Source organism: Polyodon spathula, chromosome 12 (assembly GCF_017654505.1).
Source record: "Polyodon spathula isolate WHYD16114869_AA chromosome 12, ASM1765450v1, whole genome shotgun sequence".
Classification (NCBI taxonomy): Eukaryota; Metazoa; Chordata; class Actinopteri; order Acipenseriformes; family Polyodontidae; genus Polyodon; species Polyodon spathula.
In genome coordinates, this window is record NC_054545.1 from 11,236,441 (window position 1) to 11,260,786 (window position 24,346).

A 24,346-nucleotide genomic window follows, 5' to 3' on the forward strand; every position below is an offset into this window, starting at 1 on the left:
GTTTTTTTTTGTGTTGTGTTTTTCAAACGCTTCTGTGTTGGTAATTTCCCACTCACCGTTAGCAAGTGGACAAGGTCCTTGTTAGCATCCAGGCGAGGTGCCAGCTGCTGCAGCACTATCAGTTCATGGATATGGTTATAAAGTGTCTGAAGTTTCTGTACATTAATCTTCTTGTCTTCCACATAATCTGGCATTGCCTCGTGCACCGAGATTAGGTCTTTCAGGTGAACCCCCAGGATGGGGATCTTAAAGCCTGTGCACTCACTGTACACACGCCTGTAGTTGTCATAATTTCTACAGGAGGAGAGCAGCTCTGTCATCTCATTCAGTACCTGTGGGAGACAAAGAACAGCAAAAAAACAGTTTTCTATATATATATATATATATATATATATATATATATATATATATATATATATATATATATATATATATATACACACACACACACACACACACACACACACACACACACATACAGTGCCTATAGAAAGTCTACACCCCCTTTCAAATTTTTCACCTTTTGTTGCCTTATAGCCTGGAATTAAAATGCATTAAAATTGTTTTTTTTTTTTTTTTTTTTTATCTACACATCCTACCCCACAACTTCCAACTGAAAAAAAAATTCTAGAAATTTGTAGAAAATTAATTAAAAATAAAAACTAAAATAGCTTGGTTGGATAAGTGTCCACCCCCCTTGTAATAACAATCCTAAATTAGCTCAGGTGTAATTAAAATCAAACACCAAGTTAAGTTGCCTCCACCTGTGTTAAATTGTAGTGATTCACATGATTTCATGATACATTCAGCAGTTCCTGTAGGTTCCCTCTGCTGGGTATTACATTTCAAAGCAAAGACTCAACCATGAGCACCAAGGCACTTTCAAAAGAACTCCGGGACAAAGTTGTTGAAAGGCACAGATCAGTGGATGGGTATAAAAAAATATCAAAGGCCTTGAATATCCCTTGGAGCACGGTCAAGACGATTATTACGAAGTGGAAGGTGTATGGCACCACCAAGACCCTGCCTAGATCAGGCCGTCCCTCCAAACTGGATGACCGAGCAAGAAGGAGACTGATCAGAGAGGCTACCAAGAGGCCAATGGCAACTTAGTAAGAGCTACAGGCTTTTATGGCCAAGACTGGTCAAAGTGTGCATGTCACAACAATATCCCAAGCACTCCACAAATCTGGCCTGTATGGTAGGGTGGCAAGAATGAAGCCATTACTCAAGAAAGCCCACCTTGAATCCTGTTTGAAGTATGCACAAATACACTCAGGAGATTCTGTATCCATGTGGCAAAAAGTTTTGTGGTCTGACGAAACTAAAATGGAACTGTTTGCCATAAGTGTTATGCGCAAACCCAACACAGCACATCACCCAAAGAATACCATCCCAACTGTGAAGTATGGTGGTGGCAGCATCATGTTATGGGGATGTTTCTCATCGTCAGGGACTGGGGCACTTGTCAGGATAGAAGGGAAAATGAATGGAGCAAAGTACAGAGAAGTCCTTGAGAAAAACCTGCTGCCCTCTGCAAGAAAGCTGAAACTGGGACAAAAGTTCACCTTTCAGCATGACAACGATCCAAAGCACACAGCCAAAGATACACTGGAGTGCCTAAGGAATAAAAAGGTAAATGTTCTTGAGTGGCCCAGTCAGAGCCCCAACCAAAGTCCAGCTTAAAATCTGTGGCATGACTTGAAGATTGCTGTCCATCAACACTCCCCAAGGAACTTGACAGAGCTTGAACAGTTTTGTAAAGAGGAATGGTGAAATATTGCCAAATCTAGGTACGCAAAGTTGGTAGAGACCTATCCCAACAGACTCAGCCAAAGGTGCTTCCAACAAGTATTAACTCAGTTGGGTGAAGACTTAACCAATTATGATCTTTCAGTTTTGTATATTTATATATATATATATATATATATATATATATAATTTTTTTTTTTTCTCAATAAAAACTTTTTTTCCCTCAGCAGTGTAGAGTATGGTGTGTAGATGAGTGGAAAAAAATCATAATTTAAATGCATGAAACGCTAAGGCACTGGCACAACAAAATGTGAAAAAAGTTCAAGGGGGTGTAGACTTTCTATAGGCACTGTGTGTGTGTGTGTGTGTATATATATATGTATATATATATATGTATATATAAAACATATATATATATATTTGAATATGATTCAGTTTTTCAGCCAGTACAGTACATATTCAGTTCACGTATACAATTTAAATTAGAGAAACCGAAGAATCTGCTCCCTGTCTATCTAGATATTCTCAAGTGTCCTGCTCACTCTTTTGAATTCTCTTCTGATGAGTGTTCCTTTAGAAAAGACAGCATTTCAATTCCTTAAAAGGGCATGTATTCACTGTCGATATTTTATTTAAAAAAAATTGAATTCTTCCTTAGTTAGAACCATCCAAACTTCATGAGGTTACATATTTAATATTTTTTGTATTTTGTGAGTAACACATAGGAACAAATTGAGCTGAGAAAGCAACTGTCATACACAAGAAAAGTGTGTCTCTTGCAGTGCTTTATTTACCGTAACAAAACAGACTAACTACAGGCCTGGACTCGAACGGTTGAAGAGGAAGTGAGTTCCACTGTATTGGTGGATCAGGATTACATCACCTTACATACATGCTTGGAGGGCTACCTGGATACATTTCACAGATACAAGACGGATTACTAAAATTGAAAACGTGCTTTATGTTACCTTGTTGACCTCATTTGGTACATGTGAACTGGTTTCCTTGAGTCTGGAGATTGAGCTGTGGCATAAACCCCCGACCACCGCCATTAGTGTGTTAAAATTCTGGACTTCATGGAGTTTCTGTACAAAGAGAATGGAAAACATACAAGAAGAGAGTCATTAAGAGCACAGCTGTATTTCAGGGATGGTTACTGTACTGGGTCTAACTGCAACGCATGCTGCCGAACAAGTCAACGTCAGTAACATGACTAAATATAAAAGCATGTGCTGCTGCTGGTGATCACAATCAGGTCGACACAGCAACAGCATGATTCTGAAGTTAAGCTAAACTGGAAGGTCTTCCAGTATTCTGGATAGCTAAACAACTGGAGACTCATCATGATACAACCAAAGTAATAGGCAAATAATAATTTAAACCCTAACCCTAACCCTAACCCTAACCCTCAACATGAACAGAATTTTAAAGATGAATCCTACTACAACCACCACCACGACTAATAATAATAATAATAACAGTATATTTTTTAACTATCTTTGACAGCACAACAGCGCAGTTAACCATTGCAAGCACCACTGTCAAAAACATAGTTGTTAACATAATCTAAAGACCTCTTTGCTAGTGGTCAGCCGGTATACGAGTACAAATAGCATCCAGGCCTCTTACCTGAGCTACATTAATGAACTTGGTGAAGACTTCTGCCCGCAGCTGTGCTGTGGGTCTGCTCAACACCATCAGCTGGACCCACTGGGAGATGCCATTGCACAGCGCTATAGAGCGTTCCATTGCTGGGTTTTCCTTCACACACCCATTGACAATATAATTCTGATAGTCTGCAAACTGATTGAATGAAAGTGTAAGTACACCAAGCAAAAAAAAAAAAAAAAAGATTTCATCTCTGGTTTCTATTTATAGAGTATATCTAAGCAATATGAATTTTGATTTAAAAAAAAAAAAAAAAAAAGACCAGACTGATAGACCAAACTGTTCTGCAGTTTTATCATATGGAGCTGAGGTTTAGTTTAGAATGAACATAATATGACTCTCATTATAATACTTACTCTAGAGTATGTAGGCTGTATCAACAGTATCATCCACTATATTAAATGATTAAGATTCAAGTAGGTTGAGGTTAAATATCTGGGGCATTTATCACAGCATGATATCACCCACTTTTTATTATTATTATTTATTTTTACACAAAATTATGTTCAAAAGTTCCTAATAAATAACTCTGAAATTTAAGAGCTCCTACATTTACATGAGTCATTTCTTGCTAGTTCTGGGAAATCAGCAGTTAGTTTTTCATTTTTACAAAACATGGTGCAAACTGAACATGTTGGTTAATGTTTTGTGAATATTGGCCCTGGACAGTTTTGGTCTAGTAGTTTTCTGTGGACTTACTGTTATCCTACGAAAGGACTTGAACTCCAGATAGGTGAGGTGCTCTGCCAACTCCTCGGGCTCCAGGTGATCAAACAGCAGGGAAACTTTTCTCTTCTTACTGCTGTTAGCTTTTATTCTCTGGGTGATCTTCCGGGACCATTCTCTGGCATTTCTAAAAACAAGCAACCCAACAGGGGTGTGCAAGAAGCACATTAAACCATTTGGTTGATTTAGCTTACTGTACATGAATTGTTTTTGGATTAGCGTGCAGTAACACAAAGTGGTTTAAAATGGACTGTACAACATAAAGAGAAATGTCCTTTGTAGGGTTACTTCTGAGCTGTTCTGGTGCTTGAAAAAATGTTATAATGCCAAGTTAAATGCTCAGTGTCATATGCAGAAGTGCAGTATTTTTCAGCAACTAGACTTTGAAACACTATAAAGCCAAATATCATAGTAAGAAAAAAAAATGTTGATGACTCACAGTGATGACTATTCACAACCTATCTCTAATTACTGCCTCTGAATGCATCTGACAGCCCGTGCTAATGTGATATCACAAAAGGCTGTTATCTAAATGGCCAACTTTTTTTTTTTTTTTTTTTTTTTTTTTTTTTTTTTTATAGGAACATATTTCAAGTGAGGAAACTGAGTTGGGTTGTAACATTTTACTCTGACAAACAAGCTAACAGAATAAAACAAAAGAAAAGCCCTCTATTAGCAGATGTCTGTCTGTAAACCTAAATTGCACTGTGATTTCCACGGAAGGGTAGACTCCCCACCTCCAGATCGGAGGCGTACATTTTCAATTTCTCCATGACTCATTCCAAGTGGTACATTGTTAAACATGCAGTTACAAATGCCCAAATGTTCCTTTATGTACAAAGTTGAACAATTTAGTTATGATAGAGCAGATGAAACCAGCGTTAAGTCTCAGACAATGCCTAGTAATCAGGATTCTAGACAACACTGCATTAAAACTAGTAGACTAGTAGAAATATTACAAATGACTGCAAGCACTATAGGTAAGAGAATATTATTTAAGCTGTAACATCCTGATTAGAGGGCATTGCTGTCTGGTAGTTGACCACGGTGGGAAGGTTTCCATAGAGACAAGGTCAATTGTCAAGGTAATAACCAGGGTTTTACTGCGTTTAAAAACTGGTGCCTTTATTGTTATTTTAAAGATATTCAGTCTTTCATTTGCTGATTTATTTTCTTTTCAGTTTTTTTTTTTTTTTTGTTTCCAAAGCTAGACATTCCATCATCATACTCTGTGGTTATTGTGTGGTTGTGCCCTGCAATGGAGCTTGCTAGTTGAAAAAACTTGTTAATCTGTCCCCTAAACCTTTTTCTACTAAATGATCAAAAATAAAACTATGATCGCAAATTATTTCAAATACATCATCACATCACACATCCCTGGAGAAGTGGGCATATCAAAGCAATTTGTTATTCTATATATACTGTACACAGGGGAGTGAAATTTGTCAGTCTGAAATTGAAATCTTCAGCTCAATGAATCACTTCATGACAACCAAGTGAACAAAGTCTTGAAACTGAGATACATACATCTGCGTTGTATCAATCAGGCGGCAGTGTCTTTCTTCCCTGTTTTCTCGGACCAGTTCTTGAAACTGCTCCATCGTGTCAGTTAGGCTGGAATCCAATTGAAACATTATCCAAAACTCAGTGATCCAATACCTAAACCAAATTTAAAATAAACAAAAAATAAACCCTTTGTTCTCATGCTTTTAATTGTGTTTTCAGCAAACCGCTGGTGAAGAAAAATATTAGCTTACCTGATCACATAGCAGATTTTCAGACAATCTGTGGGACTCTGACTTCCAAAAGCATTTTTATAAGTAGAACGCTGTTAAGAAAAACCCTTTGATTGGCAAACCAGGCTCCAACAAAATACAAGTGGCTGAGATGTTAATTAGCTGACATTTTCTTTGTGAGCTTTGATGGAGATTCTTCTTTATCAACATCATTATAACTGATTATTATTCCATGTTTTTTTTTTTCATTTCTGTGCCTCTAAAAAATTCACAAATTAGACACATCTTAATGTAATTCTACTGTTTTTGTTCCACATCTCTAATGGCTGCATTCATAAATGCCAGATACACATGGTGCTGAAAGACTGATACTAAAGATTCTATAGATAATCATAAAACTAATTATGGGGTTAGTTTTGCTGTGCAGCAAGACCCACAACAAATGATGTATTGTCACCACTTGTCTTGCTCACATATACTGTAGTACTGTATGTTTTTTGCTTCACATTTTTAGATTTTGGTCACATTAGAATAAGGGGCTAGATTCTCAAAGCTATTAACTCTAAATTGTTAAACACAGTTGTTCTGAGTATGGCAACTTTATTGTTTTGGTTTTTCGCTTTTGATAACACTGTGTTTGATTACATTGCCGTGTAGTGTGAAACCGCTCTGAGGCTATACAGAGACGACTGTAGGGAAGAGGATTTTAAATCTGGGACCAGGAAGATACAGTGGCAGTACCCACCACTGAAAAGTTTCCTCAGAAGAAAAAATCTATAAAAGGGGGATTTCCAAAAAGAAAAAAAAACAAAACAAATAGCAGTAGGATGCAAATAAAGTCGTGGGTGGAAACGGACAAAAATAAACTACGCTGATAAGAATCGCTATCTGTTTATCAGTCGGGTTTGTCATTACAGGTATTCATCAGACAGACACCTTACTTTGAGGCCTGTGAAGCTCTCGCAGTGTTGTTGTTTCTTTTTTTGTCATTTTTGGAAAAACTTTGGTATGTTAGTAAATTGCAAACAACATTACTGATTTGTACTGCTTTAATTCAAACAGTTTTACTGGGTGTTACTTGAACATATTTTATTTCTTTTGTACAGTACAAATATGAAGTGAGCCACTACTTGTAGTTACAAGTACTTTGTTTTTGTAAATATCAGGGTTTATTCATTTCTGAGCTATTAATAGCAATGCACTTTATAAAAAGCTACAACCCCACAGCCTGCTACTGTAGCATTAAAAACGTAGAATGGAATATTTCCAGCACCTACAAGAGAACTTGAAAGGGACATGTTTTTAGTTTGTCGACATTAGCAGTAGTTCATTATACAAATGCAAATTCGATCCATCTTTTCTTAAATATAACTCCACTCTTTCTATTCTCAACAAAGACATGCTGCTAAATAAAGTTGCCCACAGATAGAAGGGCGTCATAAAGGCTGAAGTGGGTCCAGCTCACAGAATCCAGGGGAAGCTGGTATTAATAAGTTCAAGGTATTAATGAATATGCTGTTCTGTTGACCAAACTTTACAGTATTTGATGCTACACTTAATTTATAAGCATGATTCAAAATAGTCAAAGGAGACTAAAATAAGAAGGGCATATCTAGTGTAACTTGCAGTCCTAGCGAATGCCTCATTAGCACTCTGTATATTTAATTAAACTCAAATATCTTTTTTTACAGCTGACGATAATTAACACCTTGAATAGAGTTTTTCCTGAAAGGAATACACAGACATGGATGCTGATTATTTGGATTACATTGGTGAACTATTTCTTTCCACATACAGAGAAGGGTACCACTTGCACATAAAACATTCTGCACAGGCAGTACTGCATATACCCAGATTTGGCAAACACCGTCATTAGGAATGATTCTGTAATGTCAATGTCAGCTCCACTCTTTAGATGCAAGCAGTTAAAGGATATAGAGTGACAAGTTTCTCCAGCAGGTCAGATGATGACATGATCAGCCGGTGCATTGTCAGTGTTATCTGCAGCAGATGACCACTTCGACACAAGCTTCCGTCTGCATCTGAAATGAAACAGCAAAGCTTTAAGGCAAATATACAGCAAGCATTCCCTTTTAACTAGAACACAGTAGTTGTAATACAATACTATTGACACTAGCGGTGCAGGTGCTAGCATTCTATGCTGTTACTAAAGGAAAAGCGAAGCCCTGCATGTCTTTAATGGTGAGTCTAGCAAGAACTCCAAAGAAGACATTTTAGTGATCAAAAAGAGATTGGAATTTGTACACTTCTTACCACTCAAAGTTTGTATTGCACTTGGTGACATTAGTAAGGAGGTCTGGAAAACAACAACTGAGGGCACCGGTACTGAGATCAATTTTGGGACCTCACAGCTGATTTATATATGGTGGTTTCCTTATCAAAATTAAGAGTTCAGACTAAATTTTGTTTGTTTGACAGTGAATAATTATATTACACATCTTGTAACATCTTTTCAGTACAGTGCACACCACCCTGAATCTAGATTGTATGACCTCTGTTCAAAAATCTCGTTATGACCCTAGTCTAGGTGACTGTTTCTGTGCAATGGGATTAATTAGAATGCAACCAGTTAGTGCAGTTCATCCCATGATTAGAGTATGAGCCTTTTATAACAGTATTATCAATGCCGTTTCTTCTGACACATTTAAAAATAGGACCATAACACAAATTTTGATCTCCAAAACAGAATAATGCCTTAAAGCTGTAAATAAATTCGTATCATGTGATATTTTTCAGTTACACTTTCAGACAGCTTCATACAGAATACACACTGTCTTCATACAAAACCTCAAACACATAATTGTTACAGCAGACTTGGTTTTGTCTAAGCACATATACAACAGTGCTTGTTTGTTAACAGGGTCAAATTGGCACTGCAAAGTTATTGCATGTAACATAACAATCCATTCACTGTCCTACTATCTGCATACAACATCATTGCTTTGTAACCTACTTTATCTATGTGTCTCAGATCTTAATCTCTTAAAAATCAAACTGCACCAACTTAACAAAAAAAGGTTCAGTTTCCTGCGTCCTCAAAACTATTTTGTGTAATGTCTTGTGTGGTATTTGTCTAGGTATTCTTGGTATGTGATGTGACATATTGTCCTCAGTGTGTATGTGTTATATATATATATGAGAAAGAAGACAAGCGTTGACAACAAAACTGGCAGAAAGCACAGGTGTTGTCCATCAAATCAACAGTACAAAGGTCACTTTTGAAATCGGGAATTAAAGGATTTTTCAGTAAGAATACCTCTGTTAAGGAAGGGAAACAAGACTAAAAGGGTAAAATATGCACAAGAACACAGAAATTGGACTATGGAACAATGGTCAAAGGTGCTTTGGGCCTGTGCCTTCTGCCAGGTCTGTTGTCAATTCAACATTGTCTTTTATTTTTTAAGGATATTACCTTCAAGTATTTCTCATCCTTGTTAGATAGCTTATTTGGGTCTTCCAGTCCTGGGTTATGATGTTTCTCTGTACTTGTTGATTATACTTGTATACCGCACCTTGAAAATCAAGTGATGCGAGCTATTTCACTCAATGTTTTTCCTTCTTTATGCAAGTCAAGGTTTTTTAATAGTAGAAAACACGAGTGGAGGCTTTGAGTAAATTGTTGATGCTCATAATGCATCAGAATAGAAAAATGCAACATGTCGAATTAGTTTACTGAAAACGTGAGGAACGCAGTCAGGTGGGAATTTCATTATTGAAGTCAATTACCCCTGGAGGTAGTTCATTGAAAGCAGTAGGCCCAGCCTGCATGGGAGAGTGTGTAAGAGAGGTTGTTCTGTAAGGGAGTAGACACTACCAGGAAAAGGATGATGGTGTGGAGTTTGAAGAACTGAAACTTTAAGACAAAACAAAGGTATTTGCAAGATATGGGTTTGGTTTTACAGGGTAAAAGGAGCTAGCCTCCCCTGTCTTAGGTTTAGGTTTGTTTAAAGAAAAACTGTGTTAATTAGTGCTCCAAGGGAGCCAGGGCCGGTACTGGGGGGGCAAGGGATGCGACTGCACCCGGGCCCATACCAAAGACATTCTATAATATTGTAGCAATCTAGGTTCCTGCAGGCAGGCGCATCACACAGGCGAGGCAATCCACACACAGGTCAACTTTAATTCCCTGCACGAGCTCCTACATCACACCCCAATTTTCCATAACAGACGTGCCTGGTTTAAAAAAAATAAATAAAAAATGCGCTTGGTGGAAATAAGCTCACTTTTCCACAGTTGTGGTAATAAGTACATAACGTATGGTGTATCGAACATGTAATCAAACACAAGTCGGGTTCAAAACGAAATGCAGAAAAGAAATTTCCCAAAAAGAAACAGAAAATGCTAAAAAAAAATTTTTAAAGAGTATAGTAAATGGTTTAAAAGTGGGCCGACAACAGCAGATAGAAGTATAGTGTGGCAGCGGAACTGCCAACCTCCTCCTCACATGAAAAGTAAACAACAGTTGAGCAGAGGAAAGAAGTGAAATCAGAGAAATCGGATTGTATTGGATATCATGTATTGTAAATTTGGTACCCAGTCAGGCACCTTTGTGTGATTTTTATGATCCAGCTACTTGGCCTGACCTTTGTACTAATGACTTTTTTGGGGGTGGGGGGATGTCTACATCACACTCTTGCACCAGGGCCCATTAAATCCTACAACTGGCCCTGAAGGAAACTAGGATTTTGTTTGTTGTTTTGCTTTTGTTTTTTTCAAACCATGCTGAAATACGTACACTGACTCTGTGCACCCAACAAAAGAGGTGATAGAGTCCTGGGCCACCCTGACTAGAGGGGCTGTATCACTATATATTATGATATTTGTACAACCTGGAGGGAATGGATCTGTGCACTCCAGATCTAAGGAGTTAGAAACCAATACAAGCTCCTCTCAAGCGAATGCTTTACAGAGCTTAACCAAAAACAGAGCAAACGGAAAATATACAAGCTGGGATTCAACTATTTTTATTCTTGGGGTGCGTTTTTCTTAAATATGTTTCTGTCAATTAAGATAACTGCACAAATGAGGCTAACAACACCACAGTGAAGTTTGAAATTCACTTTTGCAATCCAGTACTTGAGTCTGCCAGCCTAACATGCACACCGTAACCTAGGATACGTCACGTTCACATTAACAGGCACCAGGTACAGCATTTCATACTATGTGGAATTCTCGGCTTCTTTTATGAGTTTGTTTTCTTTTAGTGGGCACTTCACCAGGGGATATTTTTTTACAGTTTTATAAACTCAAATGCCACAGAAAGCACCACAAATCTTAGAATGTACTCTTGAGTAACATCATTGCAACAGTACACTTAAAAAAAAAAAAAAAAAATGTATACATAAAAAAATAATCTGTTATTAACAGATAACCTTCAATTTTTCAGAGAAGCACTTTCCACGTTAGTTGTTGCCAAGGCTCCCGTCATACTGATGTGAGATCTTCATTTGCTCTCTGTTCTTACAGTGGTTTTGTCCACATGAATAGGAGGTGACTACTACTGTTTAACTGGATATGACAGGTTTAGAACAGATAGTACCACAATATTGATTTGGCTTATCTAAAAGGTCAAGAGTTTCTGAATAAAACTAAATGTTTATCAGTCATATCAAGCTGTACATCCTCTCTTGTGGTTTTAGTGACGATGACTTGCTAAATGGTTCTGCTTTACACTTTGAGGTTTTCAGAAAGTTGTTGTTTTGACCTGGGTGGGTGGGCGAGTGTGTGTGTGTGTATGTATGTATGTATGTATGTATGTATGTATGTATGTGTATATATATATATATATATATATATATATATATATATATATATATATATATATATATATATATATATATATATATATATATACACACACACACTCTGAGGTCCAAGTGCCAATCCAGTACCAACTACTTCACAGCACTGGCTCTAACCACTCCACTAACCTATCTGCCACCACAGAGGATAGGACGTCTATTTAAATGCAGATAAATGTACGAATTGATGCTAGTACAATATTCGATAAGCTATTATTATATATATTAATTAATTAAATAAAGTTTTATATTATTTAAAGTGTTATATATTGTTGCTGTTATATATATATATATATATAAAATCAAAGATTTTAAGTAAACTCACAAGTTAAAGCTTTGTGACTGTATAGTATGTACGTGATATGGACTACCTCTGATCACACTAATATGTGATGCTTATATTCCAAATAGATTACTTGTGATTAAGCTTTGATGGACATTTTTGATAGATTGCTCACCCACATGCTTTATTCACATTTTCTTGTAGTCACACTCATACAACTTATAACACATCATCTATTCTTAACGAGCAGGTAACATTGCTTATTCTTCAAAACAAAGGAAGGTATTAAAATTCAGGGAAACCATTAATCCCTTGTCAACCATTAATCACACATCATTAACAATAAGCTGAGCTAAGCTGATTTTGAAAATAGATTTATCAATGGCTAAAGTATTTCCGCAGTTTTCAAAGCACAAGCATAACATCAGTTCTGAAAAGTCAAGTCACAAACCAATGTTGATCCCATGTCTACTTTGAAAAACATACTAGAGGAGAGAATTGTTGCAATGTGTTGAGCGTGAATGCTGTCACAGTTGTTCATCAAACTTCAACAAAGTGCTCAAAAACTACAACGAATGTGAAGGAGCAGACCAGACTGGCAATACATGTTTTATACTTCCATAGGATTGTATCTCATAAGCAGATGTTTGTAATATTAAAGTTTAAAAGGTTAAACTGATATCTGTTCTTGACACAGCTGGGACACATCATAAATTCTTCGTAAAGAGGATGCATATTGTGGGAGTTTAAACGTTAACAAAAAGGTGTTTCCTGACCTGACCGGTTAGTGGTTGCGGAAAATTGCAAACTCATATTTCCTACTGTCTTACAATTTGAAATCTCCTTTAAAAGATATACGGAACTTAATTCAAATTCAAAGTCTTTTTTTTTTTTGCTCTCTGCAAACTCTTAGTCAAAAATGAAAAAGACAATCAAATTAATGTTGACTCGCAGAGTAAATTCAAATCCGTTTCTCTTACCTCCTCTAAAAGCATCAAATGTGAATAGGTCTGGGTCCCATGTGTATTTGTGGTGAAACAACCTGTTTTATTCTTCACACACTGGCAATGTGTCTCCAGATACAGTAATACACAAACCACATAATAAGTTCCTCTTGTGTGCAGCTTGCTGTAAGTAAATCTGTCCAGAGGTATAATCAGGTTGGGATTTAATTAGATTTAGATGCAAGGCTGTAAATAACAGTTACAAAGTATAAAACAATACTTTGTTTTAAATCCAAGACAAACAGCAAGCTGAGTGAAATGATCGGTCTTTTTTTAAAAAAGAGAATAAAACTTTTTTTTTTGGTTTGGAGTCTGGCGTTGTCCATACTATAGGTTGTGAATGCTGGGGTTCAATATAAACAAAAAAGAAGAAAGGTATTTTTTGCAATACATATTATCATGATAATACGTGTGTGCATTATACAATCCATTAAATTTCCTCTAAACTAACCAACGTTGCAGTCGTGAGTACTTTGAGAGTACAAGAAGCACTTGATGAGCAGCTTGGTATGGGTGGGAAATGTTATCTTAACTAATGTAAGGCTTATGAATTCAGACCACTGTTGGCTACACCTTGCTGTTCCAGACACATACTTGATTTACGACAGGTTCTTTATCTGAATCTGTCTATATATTTTGCGTATTTCCTTATAATTGTAGTGTTCTGAATTGCTGCGGTTTCTTGTTTGATGTCATCTTTGCACATTCCCGGGAAGTCCCTGTACTGTTGCTTCATAAATACACCCGGCTTCCAAGAAGATAAGTGAATGAGGGATGCTAAGAAATGTTGCTTGTATTTCACAATGCTGAACAATTGAAAAATGTTTAACCCTTTCAGTCCTGACAGGTGCTCAAGGCCCTGCCGTATCTTAGCACCTTTTAAAGTTCTTACAGTACTGACAAGACTTTAAAAGTTCAAGTTACCAAAATATATGTACACATTTTTTTCTTTTGTCCTACTCTCATGTATTCTTAATAAAGGAGTCCATTTTTTAAAATTGTTTAACTTCATTTCGCATTCTTCAGCTGGATAAAAATATCCGGGACTGGAAGGGTTAAAAGCCCCATCGTGCTTTTTGCACCCCTATAGCGAATCCTAACTATTGCGACAAAAACTGAGCCATGAAGTTATTTTAGAAATGTTGTTGTTGTGTTTCGAAATATAAAACCTGATACATCATGGAAGCATGCTATTTGAGACCCAATATATTTCCAAATAGTGTGTGAATGTGTGAGTGTGCAAAGAGCTTTAAAGAGATTGGGGAACAATAGAATATATAGGCAGGTATCTCTATCTGCCTGGCACCTTAAGAACACAACCTTTCTTTTTGATCAGTGACATAAAATCATGTGTGTTCCCGGTATTATAGAGGTAGGTTAGTGTGTGCCTTTTCATTTTATGAATTATTCCTTGTGTGTGAAAAGTAACATTTTGATATATATATATCTATATATCCTGTAAACTACCTTTTATTCATGAACAATTATTTTAGGTAATTTCACTTTACGTGGCTCCCAACAGGAAATTTTGAAAACAAAAGCCTGGGGATTCACAGTATAAAACTTTCAGGTTTGTGTTTGCATCTCTGGTCTCTAGTCTGTGCTATAACTGTAAAACCTGAAACTGTAAAATCTACATTGATTGGTACACCAGGGGAAACTGACAATGTAATAGAACATGATAACTGAACAGACAATCTAGAATGAAATGTAGTGGAGCAGTGCATACGCAATTTAATTCAACAAAAGTATCTTATAACCCTTGTTGTACCCTTATTCTGCCTAGTCTGTCAGTGTCTATGTGATAGCAGTGTGGGGGACAGACCATCCTGTACACTAAAGTCTCTGTTATAAACCTACACTAAGGCGTGCCTCGCCGAGGGCTGTTTTGCAAATTAATTTAGATAGAACACACCCTTCCTGTTTTCACATGAGATGTATAAATATACCAAGTGTGATCATCTGTACAAAATTGGTTCCGCTAATTTTGAAAAAAATCATGCAGTGCTAAGGGAGACAGCAGTAAAATAATAAATAAAACAATGTATCATTTTTTGCAGCAAATTTTGTCTAGTTATATGCTGTAAAATGGTAAGCAGAGAAACAAAAAAAAAAGTTATAAGGTTGAAAATATTTGTGGTGACCATTTAGAATCAGCCAAAGTACTGTATGAGTTTGAACTTGGCTTTGGTCTCACGATTGCTTCCAGATGTTTACACTGAACTAAAATAGCTACAAATGGATCTTGAACAAGTGCAATTAAAAATGAAATAATGCTTTGCCATCATCTTTGCTATTTATATCACAAATAAGTATCTATAATGGGAGCTTTGATAAGGTACAGTCATTTACAACTGTTTTTACTGACTTAGGTAACAGTCTTTGGTTTAGCCAGCTGTGCTCATAATGATTCATTTTCTGTCAGTCCACCTGTTTTCTCATAGCACAGGTCTCGGCAGTATTTCACATGCTCAGATACACCATAAAACCTAGAATAACCTCTGGGCACCCAGCTTCCAAATAATACTTCCCTAAAAACTGCGGTTGACTGGTCATCCAAGTAAAATGTGAAACATGACAACCCCTGTCACTTCAAAAAAAGTAAAAACATTTGTCATTGAATTTTACTTTCTTTTAGTATTTCTAAATTCAGTGTGTTTAACAGTTATGGATAAACAAAACATGCTACAAAATTAGATACATTTTCTTATTCAATGCAAAATGTGCACAATTCTCTGACAATCAATTCAAGTTATCGAACTCAGCAGCATAACTGCTGTCTTTCTTAGTTCTTATCATAAATGTAATCACTCGCTAGTTATTGGTCTACTTTCAAATTAGAGGCACCCATTTCAAACTCCTGAGTGTATGATTTTCCTGTAACTAAATATAGTACATGTGTTGCCTTGATGTCGTCTTCATCCCTCCACCTGGTATGCACCACATTCTCTGCAAAGTAAAAACCACCATCCTACTTAGAATAAAAAAAAAAACATATGCATGTGTGGTTTAAATGTGATCTCTCTTTCTCTCTCCTAAACAAACTTTAACATTCTCTGTACAACATACTGAGAAACCATCTTATTATTGATGACATTTTTTTCCTCTTATAAATTGAGCTACAAATATAATTCCTATGATAAAGCAGTTCCTTAAACTAAAGGTGAAGACTTGGTATGCACCACTGAATGTTGAAATAGCAGATAGGTACTACCTCTAATGGTAAATGCTGGGACTTGCAGTTATATGGAATTTATATTACCTGACACTGTAAGAAGCCTCTGCTTATCCAAGTCCAGTAAAATTAAAGCATTTTTATATTGGAATTCACAAGATATTACATTTTTTTAAAGAAATTACGCTGACAGGTAAGCCAATATAATAGCCAAGGTGGGAAAGATCAGAACAGCAGCAATGATGGTTTGTGATGTCACACTATATTGATCCACACCTCAGAGAATTTCACATTTCAAAGAGGAGCAATCTACTGAGATACCTCATTTGGAGACGTGACATTTTAGCTCTGTATGTATCGAACTAGGCACTGAATAATCCTTCAAATAGACTCTGCGCACATTTTAACATTTAAAAGCAACAAAACCACAGGACCTCTGTGGTACATCTCAGATGTACTGGACAGAAGCTGGAGAACTCTCCCTTTGCAGTCGTTTCATTGATCAGGTTCACTGACTGGGGTTCCATAATGCTGTCTTGTAAAGGTACCTGTACTTTATGGTTTCATCAGTGAAGCTGGTTATATGGGACCAAAATCATCACACTCAGGCAAGACGGTCAGTAAAAATAATAAAGGTCATTTCTCCTTTATGCATGGGACCAATTTCACCAATATTCTGTAAAATGGTACAATGCATACTGTAATAGCTTAAATATGCAATAAACGAACAATATAAATTTAAAGTTCCCATGTTATTACAGAATATCACAACACCAGAGCAAGACAACCTTAATTATCTTGATGTGTACAGTGGGCAGCGTGATATTACTCTATGTTCCGAAAATCATTTTCTATGCTTGGATTTTTCCTATATTTTTATACTGAATGTGCACAACATGTTTAATGATAAACCAATTAGTAACGTCTCCAAACACATTGCTACTACTCAATCTAATATTTTTTTTTTTGTTCAAAAAGTACTGTTAAAACTGAGGAGAAAAGGGGAGGTGAAGCATCTGCAAGCATGATAACACATTGCAGTCATAAACAGATTCCACTTCATCCTTGTCAAATCCAAGGCTAGATAATCAAATCAATCAATCAATTCCACTTCACTACTGGTATGTACACACTTAAAATATTGCAATGCATTGTCACTTCATTTTATTTGATCTTACCCTCTACATTTTATACATCAGCACTCAGACAAGACAATAATACCCATAGCAGTATGGTATAGATACCTTTTAAGTTGAACCGGAAAAGCAATGATGTGTGCTAATTATCTTCTATGAAGTGCAAAACTGCTAAACTCTCATTAGTAACACTTCTCTTTCCCATCTGAATAGACAGCCATTACCTGTATATTCTCCACTATAAGGGTAATTATAAAAGATTATTGTAAATTCACAGTGCATTAAACCTGTTTCTTTTGTGTTATTTTTTCATGTGTCTTTGCTCCATTTCTGTCTCCTAGCAACGCAAAACTTAATGCATCACTTTTGAAAGACTTAATCACCCTAAGTTTCAGAGCATTCTTAACACTTCAGATGATACATAATAGGCCCTTAAATAATACATTTGTCATTTATCCATTTATTCTTCCTCATAGTGTAAAATGGTTCTATGTAAAGCTACTTGTTTTATTGGTGCGCAAAAAGAACACAGCTTTCTATGCCCTGTTTTGGAGCCCTATGAAAAATTCAGTTTATCATTTGTGTTTTGGGGTGGGTGGGTAACTGCCCGCCCCCAACCCCCACCCCCCGGACCAAACTTGGCAACTGAAACATTCAAACACACAGACGTTTCCTGCAGTAAACCTGTAAAATGTATATGTCAGTAACAGTCATATGTGAACAAAACAATTTAAGCAATAGTCTATTAAATAACAATCAAGTGACAGCCTTATAACGGGTGTATCACATAGTAGAACGAACACAGGAGCCATCTATACTGGTTGCATCCAGAACCGGCAAGAGTTAATAAAGACTGCATTACAGGGGGTTTTAAAACACCTCTAATATGTAGTCTCTATGGACCTCCAGGTCAAAGTCACAACTGTTGGTTTTACTTACAATAGCTTTAAATGAGCCTAACCGTTCATTGCTATTTGACAACCAAATGTATATCTTCACTACATTTCTAAATCCTGTAAGGCAAGGCACAGTATAGTCACATCAGTTGTTGAAGCCTTTCCTACATTAACACAGGTGCAGTTTAAGACAGACCCTTTGTAGTACCAGGGTGTATTAAGCCTGCATTTTATTACACATAAAGTGCTAGGTTTGATTTCCCTTCATTGTTCAAAACGGAAATCAGCAGATGTACAACCATATGAAAATTGCAAACTAGTCTTATCAACTGAAAAATGGAACCAGTATGTGGAACAGGGAGTACTTTCAGTAGCATTTGAATAAATAATGTACATGCTTTAATTTAATATTTGCACAACTTAAAATATTGTGACTTCCTACTGCTCTATACGTCTACTGTAAGTGTAAAGTCAAATCATGTTACCAGACTGTAACAACAACACTGTCTTACTACAGGAAATATGTAGGTGTTTTTATTGTTTTTCCTTTAGAGTGGTTAAAATTTAGACTAAAAAACATGATTTCAGTTGTTTCTAACTTATAATAGACATAGTAACATATAAAATGGCTAGAATTGTACAGAATATTACTTGCATAACCGCTGTATTTCCAAACACCACAAAGTATAACATTTTTGTCTTACACAGTAAATACACTGTAAACATAATAACGTATAGGCTAACTTAAACGTCACAAAATGTACTTGCGCAAATATTTCTTTTCAGCGGCCACAAACGTAGGAAAAAAAAAAAAATCAACAGATAAATACAAATGTGTGCAGTACCTTAACGTTGGTGTCACAAAATAAGCAAGCTGAACCTTACAAAATTCAACTTTGACATTGCAATGCTTCATACCATGTAATATTTCTACGCAATAGAAAGCTGACTTACCAAATGACTGAATGCAAGCCTCGATAAGCTCGTCCAAACTGGCCCCCTTGGCTAAATGTCCAAGAGACATCATTACTTTCACCTGAGTGATCTGGGCAGGGCTCGGCCTGTTGATCCGGTGTCGGTTTGGCCTCAGATTAGGTGAAAATCGAGGGATAGCTGGGCATCCTTGCGAAAGCCTCCTGAAAGAGTAGCAGAAGGCAGGTCAGGGGAGAGAGAGCACTTCTTCATCTAAATCTCACACCAGTGTATCAGTGGGTCAGCATGAGGAGGGGGAGAGAGATGAAAGACCACAGGGCTGTGAGAGCTGGACTTGTGGGAACCATCACCCTCCCACTGCCAAATGAACCAAACAAGACCGTCACTGATGGAAGGACATTTCATATGCAAATTCAAACAGCAGGGGAAGTTCACAACCCCTATAAAGGGTAAAGGGAGTGAGTTATGTGACCTCAAGGTGTATTATCGTCACACACACACACACACACACACACACACACACACACACACACACACACACACACACACACACACACACAAACACATAGCGGTTACTGGAATCATATTTAACACTTTGGTGTTGCTTGTAAATGTTATTATAGCACTACTACTATACAATATACACTGTCATCAGCCGTAACAAGACCCTGACGTCTATCACCATTCTGCTACCCATATGTCAAAAATACTATAGCTATTTTTTTCATATGGGACAGAAAATATTTTATCTGGGCAATTGTTGTCTTCAATTTAAATAAACAGGCATCACCTTTGCAATCTGTTTATTTGACTGAATTAAAACTATATATTTGCTATCCGAAAGAGTGATGTTTATTTGAAGTCTAATGATGAAACCCTGTTATGACTTCTTACACCAATTTGTGCAGTGGGAATTAGCTAAAATACACCTGTACTATAAATTGAACCATATGAGGCCATTTCCTTTCCTGAATTCTCCACATGACCCCCAAGTATCTGTATACTGTTGATTTCAACTAAATCCAATTTGGTTATGTCAGGGTATTGAAAAGCCTGTTTAACTGAACACAACACTGTCAAAATAAAAAATAAATCTGCCTTGGATAGAAGCCAGTACTGCTGCTGCCCAGTGTCGCTTCATAAGTGCTGTTCCTCCAAAAAATCAGCTTGTGGTGCCTATTATTAGTTTAGCGGTGCGTCCAAGAATACATTCAAATTTAACGCAGAGACCAGAGTGGTCCCTGTGTATTAATTTCTACTGTACCATTCTCAGGAGCTGTCTGAATGCAGCCATCAAGGGGAAGAGACATGGTATGTTACCTGTAGAAAAAGACTTCTGTGTCGCAACAACTTTGGTTTAGCTCTTTACCAGTATTGGATCCCGTTACTGATATGGTATTTGAACAGAATGTTTTGGTTGTTTTACTTTATCTTACTGATGTATGAGCTGTTCCAGCTACAGGCAAATATTAACAAATTCCTGTCGTTTCCATTGTTCCAAAAGCACACAAAAATATTTTTGGACATGGAGAATTAAGAATGGGTATATTAATACATTTACTAAATCAACAAGTACACATTGACTGAAACTTAATGCAGTGTGATCCATGTATTAATATGCACTTTCTTCTCTCCATGCACAAGTGTACATTTTAAACTGTATTAAACTTACAGCAGCCTTTTTCTATTATTAGTCTATATATAAGTCCTGGTAGTAAAACTTTTTTTTTGGCATAAACTGTTCTCTCAAATACAATTGAAATTATATTTTAAATGATTTATTGTATACGTGACAAAAGTGAAACAACCACTGAGTGTCAAAAGCATTAATAGACTTTTTTTCCCCACAATGTAATTACAATAACTGGAGTAAAGTCATAGAAAGGAGGGAAAGGCATTGCAAGAGCCATCAAAAGGTATTTCAGTACTGTTGTGTTGCTGTTGTTGTTGGTTCAGTAATACTGAATGTTGATACAGCATTTAGTTTTATAGTACTAAACTGCTCACTAAACTTTCCTCTTCACATTCTTGCCAAGTTCCATTAGGTCACAACAAAGTCTGATTACTAATGGGAATATGATCAACTTCCTTGACCTTTGCCTTATTGTCACATTAAGCATGTCCTCATATTGTTGTTCCTAGCCTTGCTACCACACATCCAATACAATAAACTGCACCTGACATCCAGCTATATAAATCTGTATGAAAGACTGTTTATCAATCTGTTATGTCTTAACAGTATTTGTTTGGCAGGTTTACGACCTACATACTGATGTACTACAGAAAACAAGACATACATATTGCACATATGATCAGGTAATAAAAACATGTTAATTGATGTCTGTCAAATAAGTAAATGGCCTGTAGCTTTGTTTTTGTCCTAGGTCAGCATTTTGAAGGAACTTGTGATATTGAGTTGTATTAGGCATTTTGTTTTTAAAGTATTTGTGTCATGTAAAAGGTTTTCACACACATTTTCCAGTGCAAATGACACACAGTCTCAGTAAATGCAATTGATGTGTTCAGGTTTGCTACAGTGTTTGGCACCTTCTCTGATGGCAATACAAATACTTAGCAGCTGTAAGACAAACTTGGAGCATCAAGGATGTATGTATTACTCACCCTTTTAATCATTACAACTGGAGTATACATACTGTACTTGGTGTACTGCCCTCTTCAAACCGAAACTCATAAAAACAGCAGGTTTAAAAAACTTTTTTTTTTTTTTTTCTGGTTCATTATTTTGATATTTATTCGTAATATAATACTAAAGTATGGGCTCAATCTAATTGCCAACTGAACTGGAATGAGTTATGTGAGTTTTTTGTTTGTATAATTATGTAACTGTTAGAATAATATACAATCAAGCAAAACGGGATTTAATTGCATTAAAACATCTAAATACATAAAATGAAGACTAAAACACATTTGAAACGAAAACAGTGATTCTAGGGATCATTCAAACAGTGGTGAAATTCGTGCCAGTAGCCCACTGCTTTAGGACCAGTTTGGCAGAAGGGACTTTATCGTTCACTTGTTGTTCTATGCAGTTTATATTACTAGCCAATGTGTTCAAACCATGCTGATGTCCAAAAAGAAAATCATAACGAATATGCATCGTCATTAATAATAATAATATGATTGTTTTAGTTAATACGTAAAAATAAATAAACAAATAAAACAGCATGAACCCTACTTTGCATGAGCGAACATTACTAAAATACCGCATTCTTTAATTATTTTAAAAGACTACTAGTTATGCTTATATTTCCTTACAATACACATTGTATTACCAGACGTTACAACAAACCATTTGTGTGTGTGTTTGTGTTGAAATACTGTAAAACTATGAACAAAAGCAAAATGTGAACTTACGTATTTTCTTTTTCTTTTCCAACTGTTCCCATGTTGCTAACGTTAAACTGGCTTGTCCCTTTTGGCTTGTATCCCATAGTGAAATACTCAGCTCCGAGTGGCACTGCAAGACTGTTCATTTCAACACTGCCTGACCCTTTTCCTAGTAGCACATTACAGCATAACCTGGTACTCGTATGCTGCCTGCGCAATATTCTTTGTTGACTGCGGGTGAAATCATTTCTGAGACTTCAGAGTGTAGACACGAGACACATTAAGAGGTGCATCGTGCTGTAACAAGGAAGTGGGTGGATCTTACCATGAAGGCATTTCTTTTTATAATCACTACTTAATGAATCTGAAACTGAAATGTTGCAGGTAGAGGTTGACGTCATGTGTTGTTTTGTGAAGTTGAAAACACAGTCCCGTTAAAATGCATGCAACTGATGAACACAAAATAAATACAAATACTTTGTCTAAGTATTCAAACGGTTAAACTTAAATCTAGTTTATTTAGTTACTTATTGTATCTATGAATTTTTGTATAAGACTTTTTTTTTGGCTACATTAAAATAAACATTAACGCTAGAACTACCGGGCGTACCTACATACCTAGACTACCGCCGCTGTTTTTATACGTTCTATTAAAATGCATCTTACTGCAGCGTCGCACGCTACGAAACTGTTCTGTGTTAAATGTAGTCAAAACAGCGTGTTTATTTTAACATACCAAACATAATGCTTACCTTTAATTCCGATTTCTTCACTTGTATTTTACCAAATCAATCTTTTTGATGTTATTGTTTGTTTTCCTTGTCTGTGACACAGTTTTTGCAGCCTGCTTGTTACATTTTAGGCGTGATTATATTGAAAAAAAAAAAGTTACTGAATAATTGTGTACCAAACCAGCTATTGCAAGACTGGAGTCTGAATAGCTAACAGAGTTGAACTCAGGCACACAATAAAAAGGTAAACAGAAGACACTTACATAAAACAGTCAAACAAACAAATCTCGGTCACTATTCTCTATTGCTTACCAGAGTGTCGTAAGCTCCCGCTGCGTGTTAAACGTCGTCTGCTGCTAAAATCTGTTTTATAGCCCAGCATTTGCAATCATAATCTCCTTCCAACACCACCCCCCAAGTCTCGTGTCAGTTCTCATGTTGTAACAGGTTTCCCTTATGCTGTGCAATCCTGCGTTGTATTGGTCTGTTCTTTTTTTAACTGAAAATAAGTATTTTTTTTACAACTGTTGATAGATAAATCACATCTTAAAATGTAGCTATCAAAACAAGCGCGAAGCTCTCAAGTTCAGCGCAGCACTAAGCCAAACCCACTGTTTTTACTATGACAGTCAAAATGACAGCTGCGGTAGTTATAGGTATAACGTATTATATCTCCAAAAGTTTCTGCAACCCTGGGTCTACTGATGGTTTGAGATATATATATATATATATATATATATATATATATATATATATATATATATATATATATATATATATATATGTGTGTGTGTGTTTTTTTTGTTTTTTTTAAAGGTTCGTGCCACGGATCGACTGTTTAGTCACCTCATTTTTATGTAAATTTTTTTGCTCTACGCGGATTGTCGGGCGATGCCAGCAAAATCACATCGACTTATGTTAGCTCACACAACAGTTTTACAGGTGTGTAAGTCAAACTTTAGAGCTAATAATATCTTTTCAAATATTAAAAAAAAAAAAAAAAAAAAAAACTTGTTTGGTTAAAGGATGTTTGAAAAAAATATTCTAGCAAACAAAACAATAAGCAAATTAAATTGAAAGCTTAATTTTCACATTTAGGACCAAAATGTAAAATATATGCTTTTGTTTCTAATGTA

The 24,346-nt window shown here is 36.2% G+C and overlaps 1 protein-coding gene across 4 annotated transcripts in view; it reads right to left on the reverse strand.

The window, feature by feature from the left end:
- The window catches only part of LOC121324390 (RAS guanyl-releasing protein 1-like), a 33,488-nt gene extending 9,890 nt beyond the window's left edge, over window positions 1-23,598 (reverse strand). Inside the window, exons 1-9 of one of the 4 annotated variants that reach the window (XM_041266175.1) lie at window positions 23,523-23,598; window positions 19,153-19,334; window positions 7,819-7,924; window positions 5,904-5,966; window positions 5,674-5,805; window positions 4,120-4,273; window positions 3,382-3,555; window positions 2,721-2,837; window positions 57-332 (exon numbers count right to left, since the gene is read on the reverse strand). In XM_041266175.1, coding sequence (XP_041122109.1) covers window positions 57-332; window positions 2,721-2,837; window positions 3,382-3,555; window positions 4,120-4,273; window positions 5,674-5,805; window positions 5,904-5,966; window positions 7,819-7,924; window positions 19,153-19,225 — 1,095 coding nt within the window. In that variant the 5' untranslated portion in view covers window positions 19,226-19,334; window positions 23,523-23,598. Of the gene's footprint in view, window positions 1-56; window positions 333-2,720; window positions 2,838-3,381; window positions 3,556-4,119; window positions 4,274-5,673; window positions 5,806-5,903; window positions 5,967-7,818; window positions 7,925-19,152; window positions 19,335-22,506; window positions 22,751-23,231; window positions 23,332-23,522 lie in introns of those variants that run through there. The other 3 variants (XM_041266174.1, XM_041266173.1, XM_041266172.1) reach the window with 3 other exon arrangements.
- Between the last annotated feature and the right edge of the window lie 748 nt (window positions 23,599-24,346).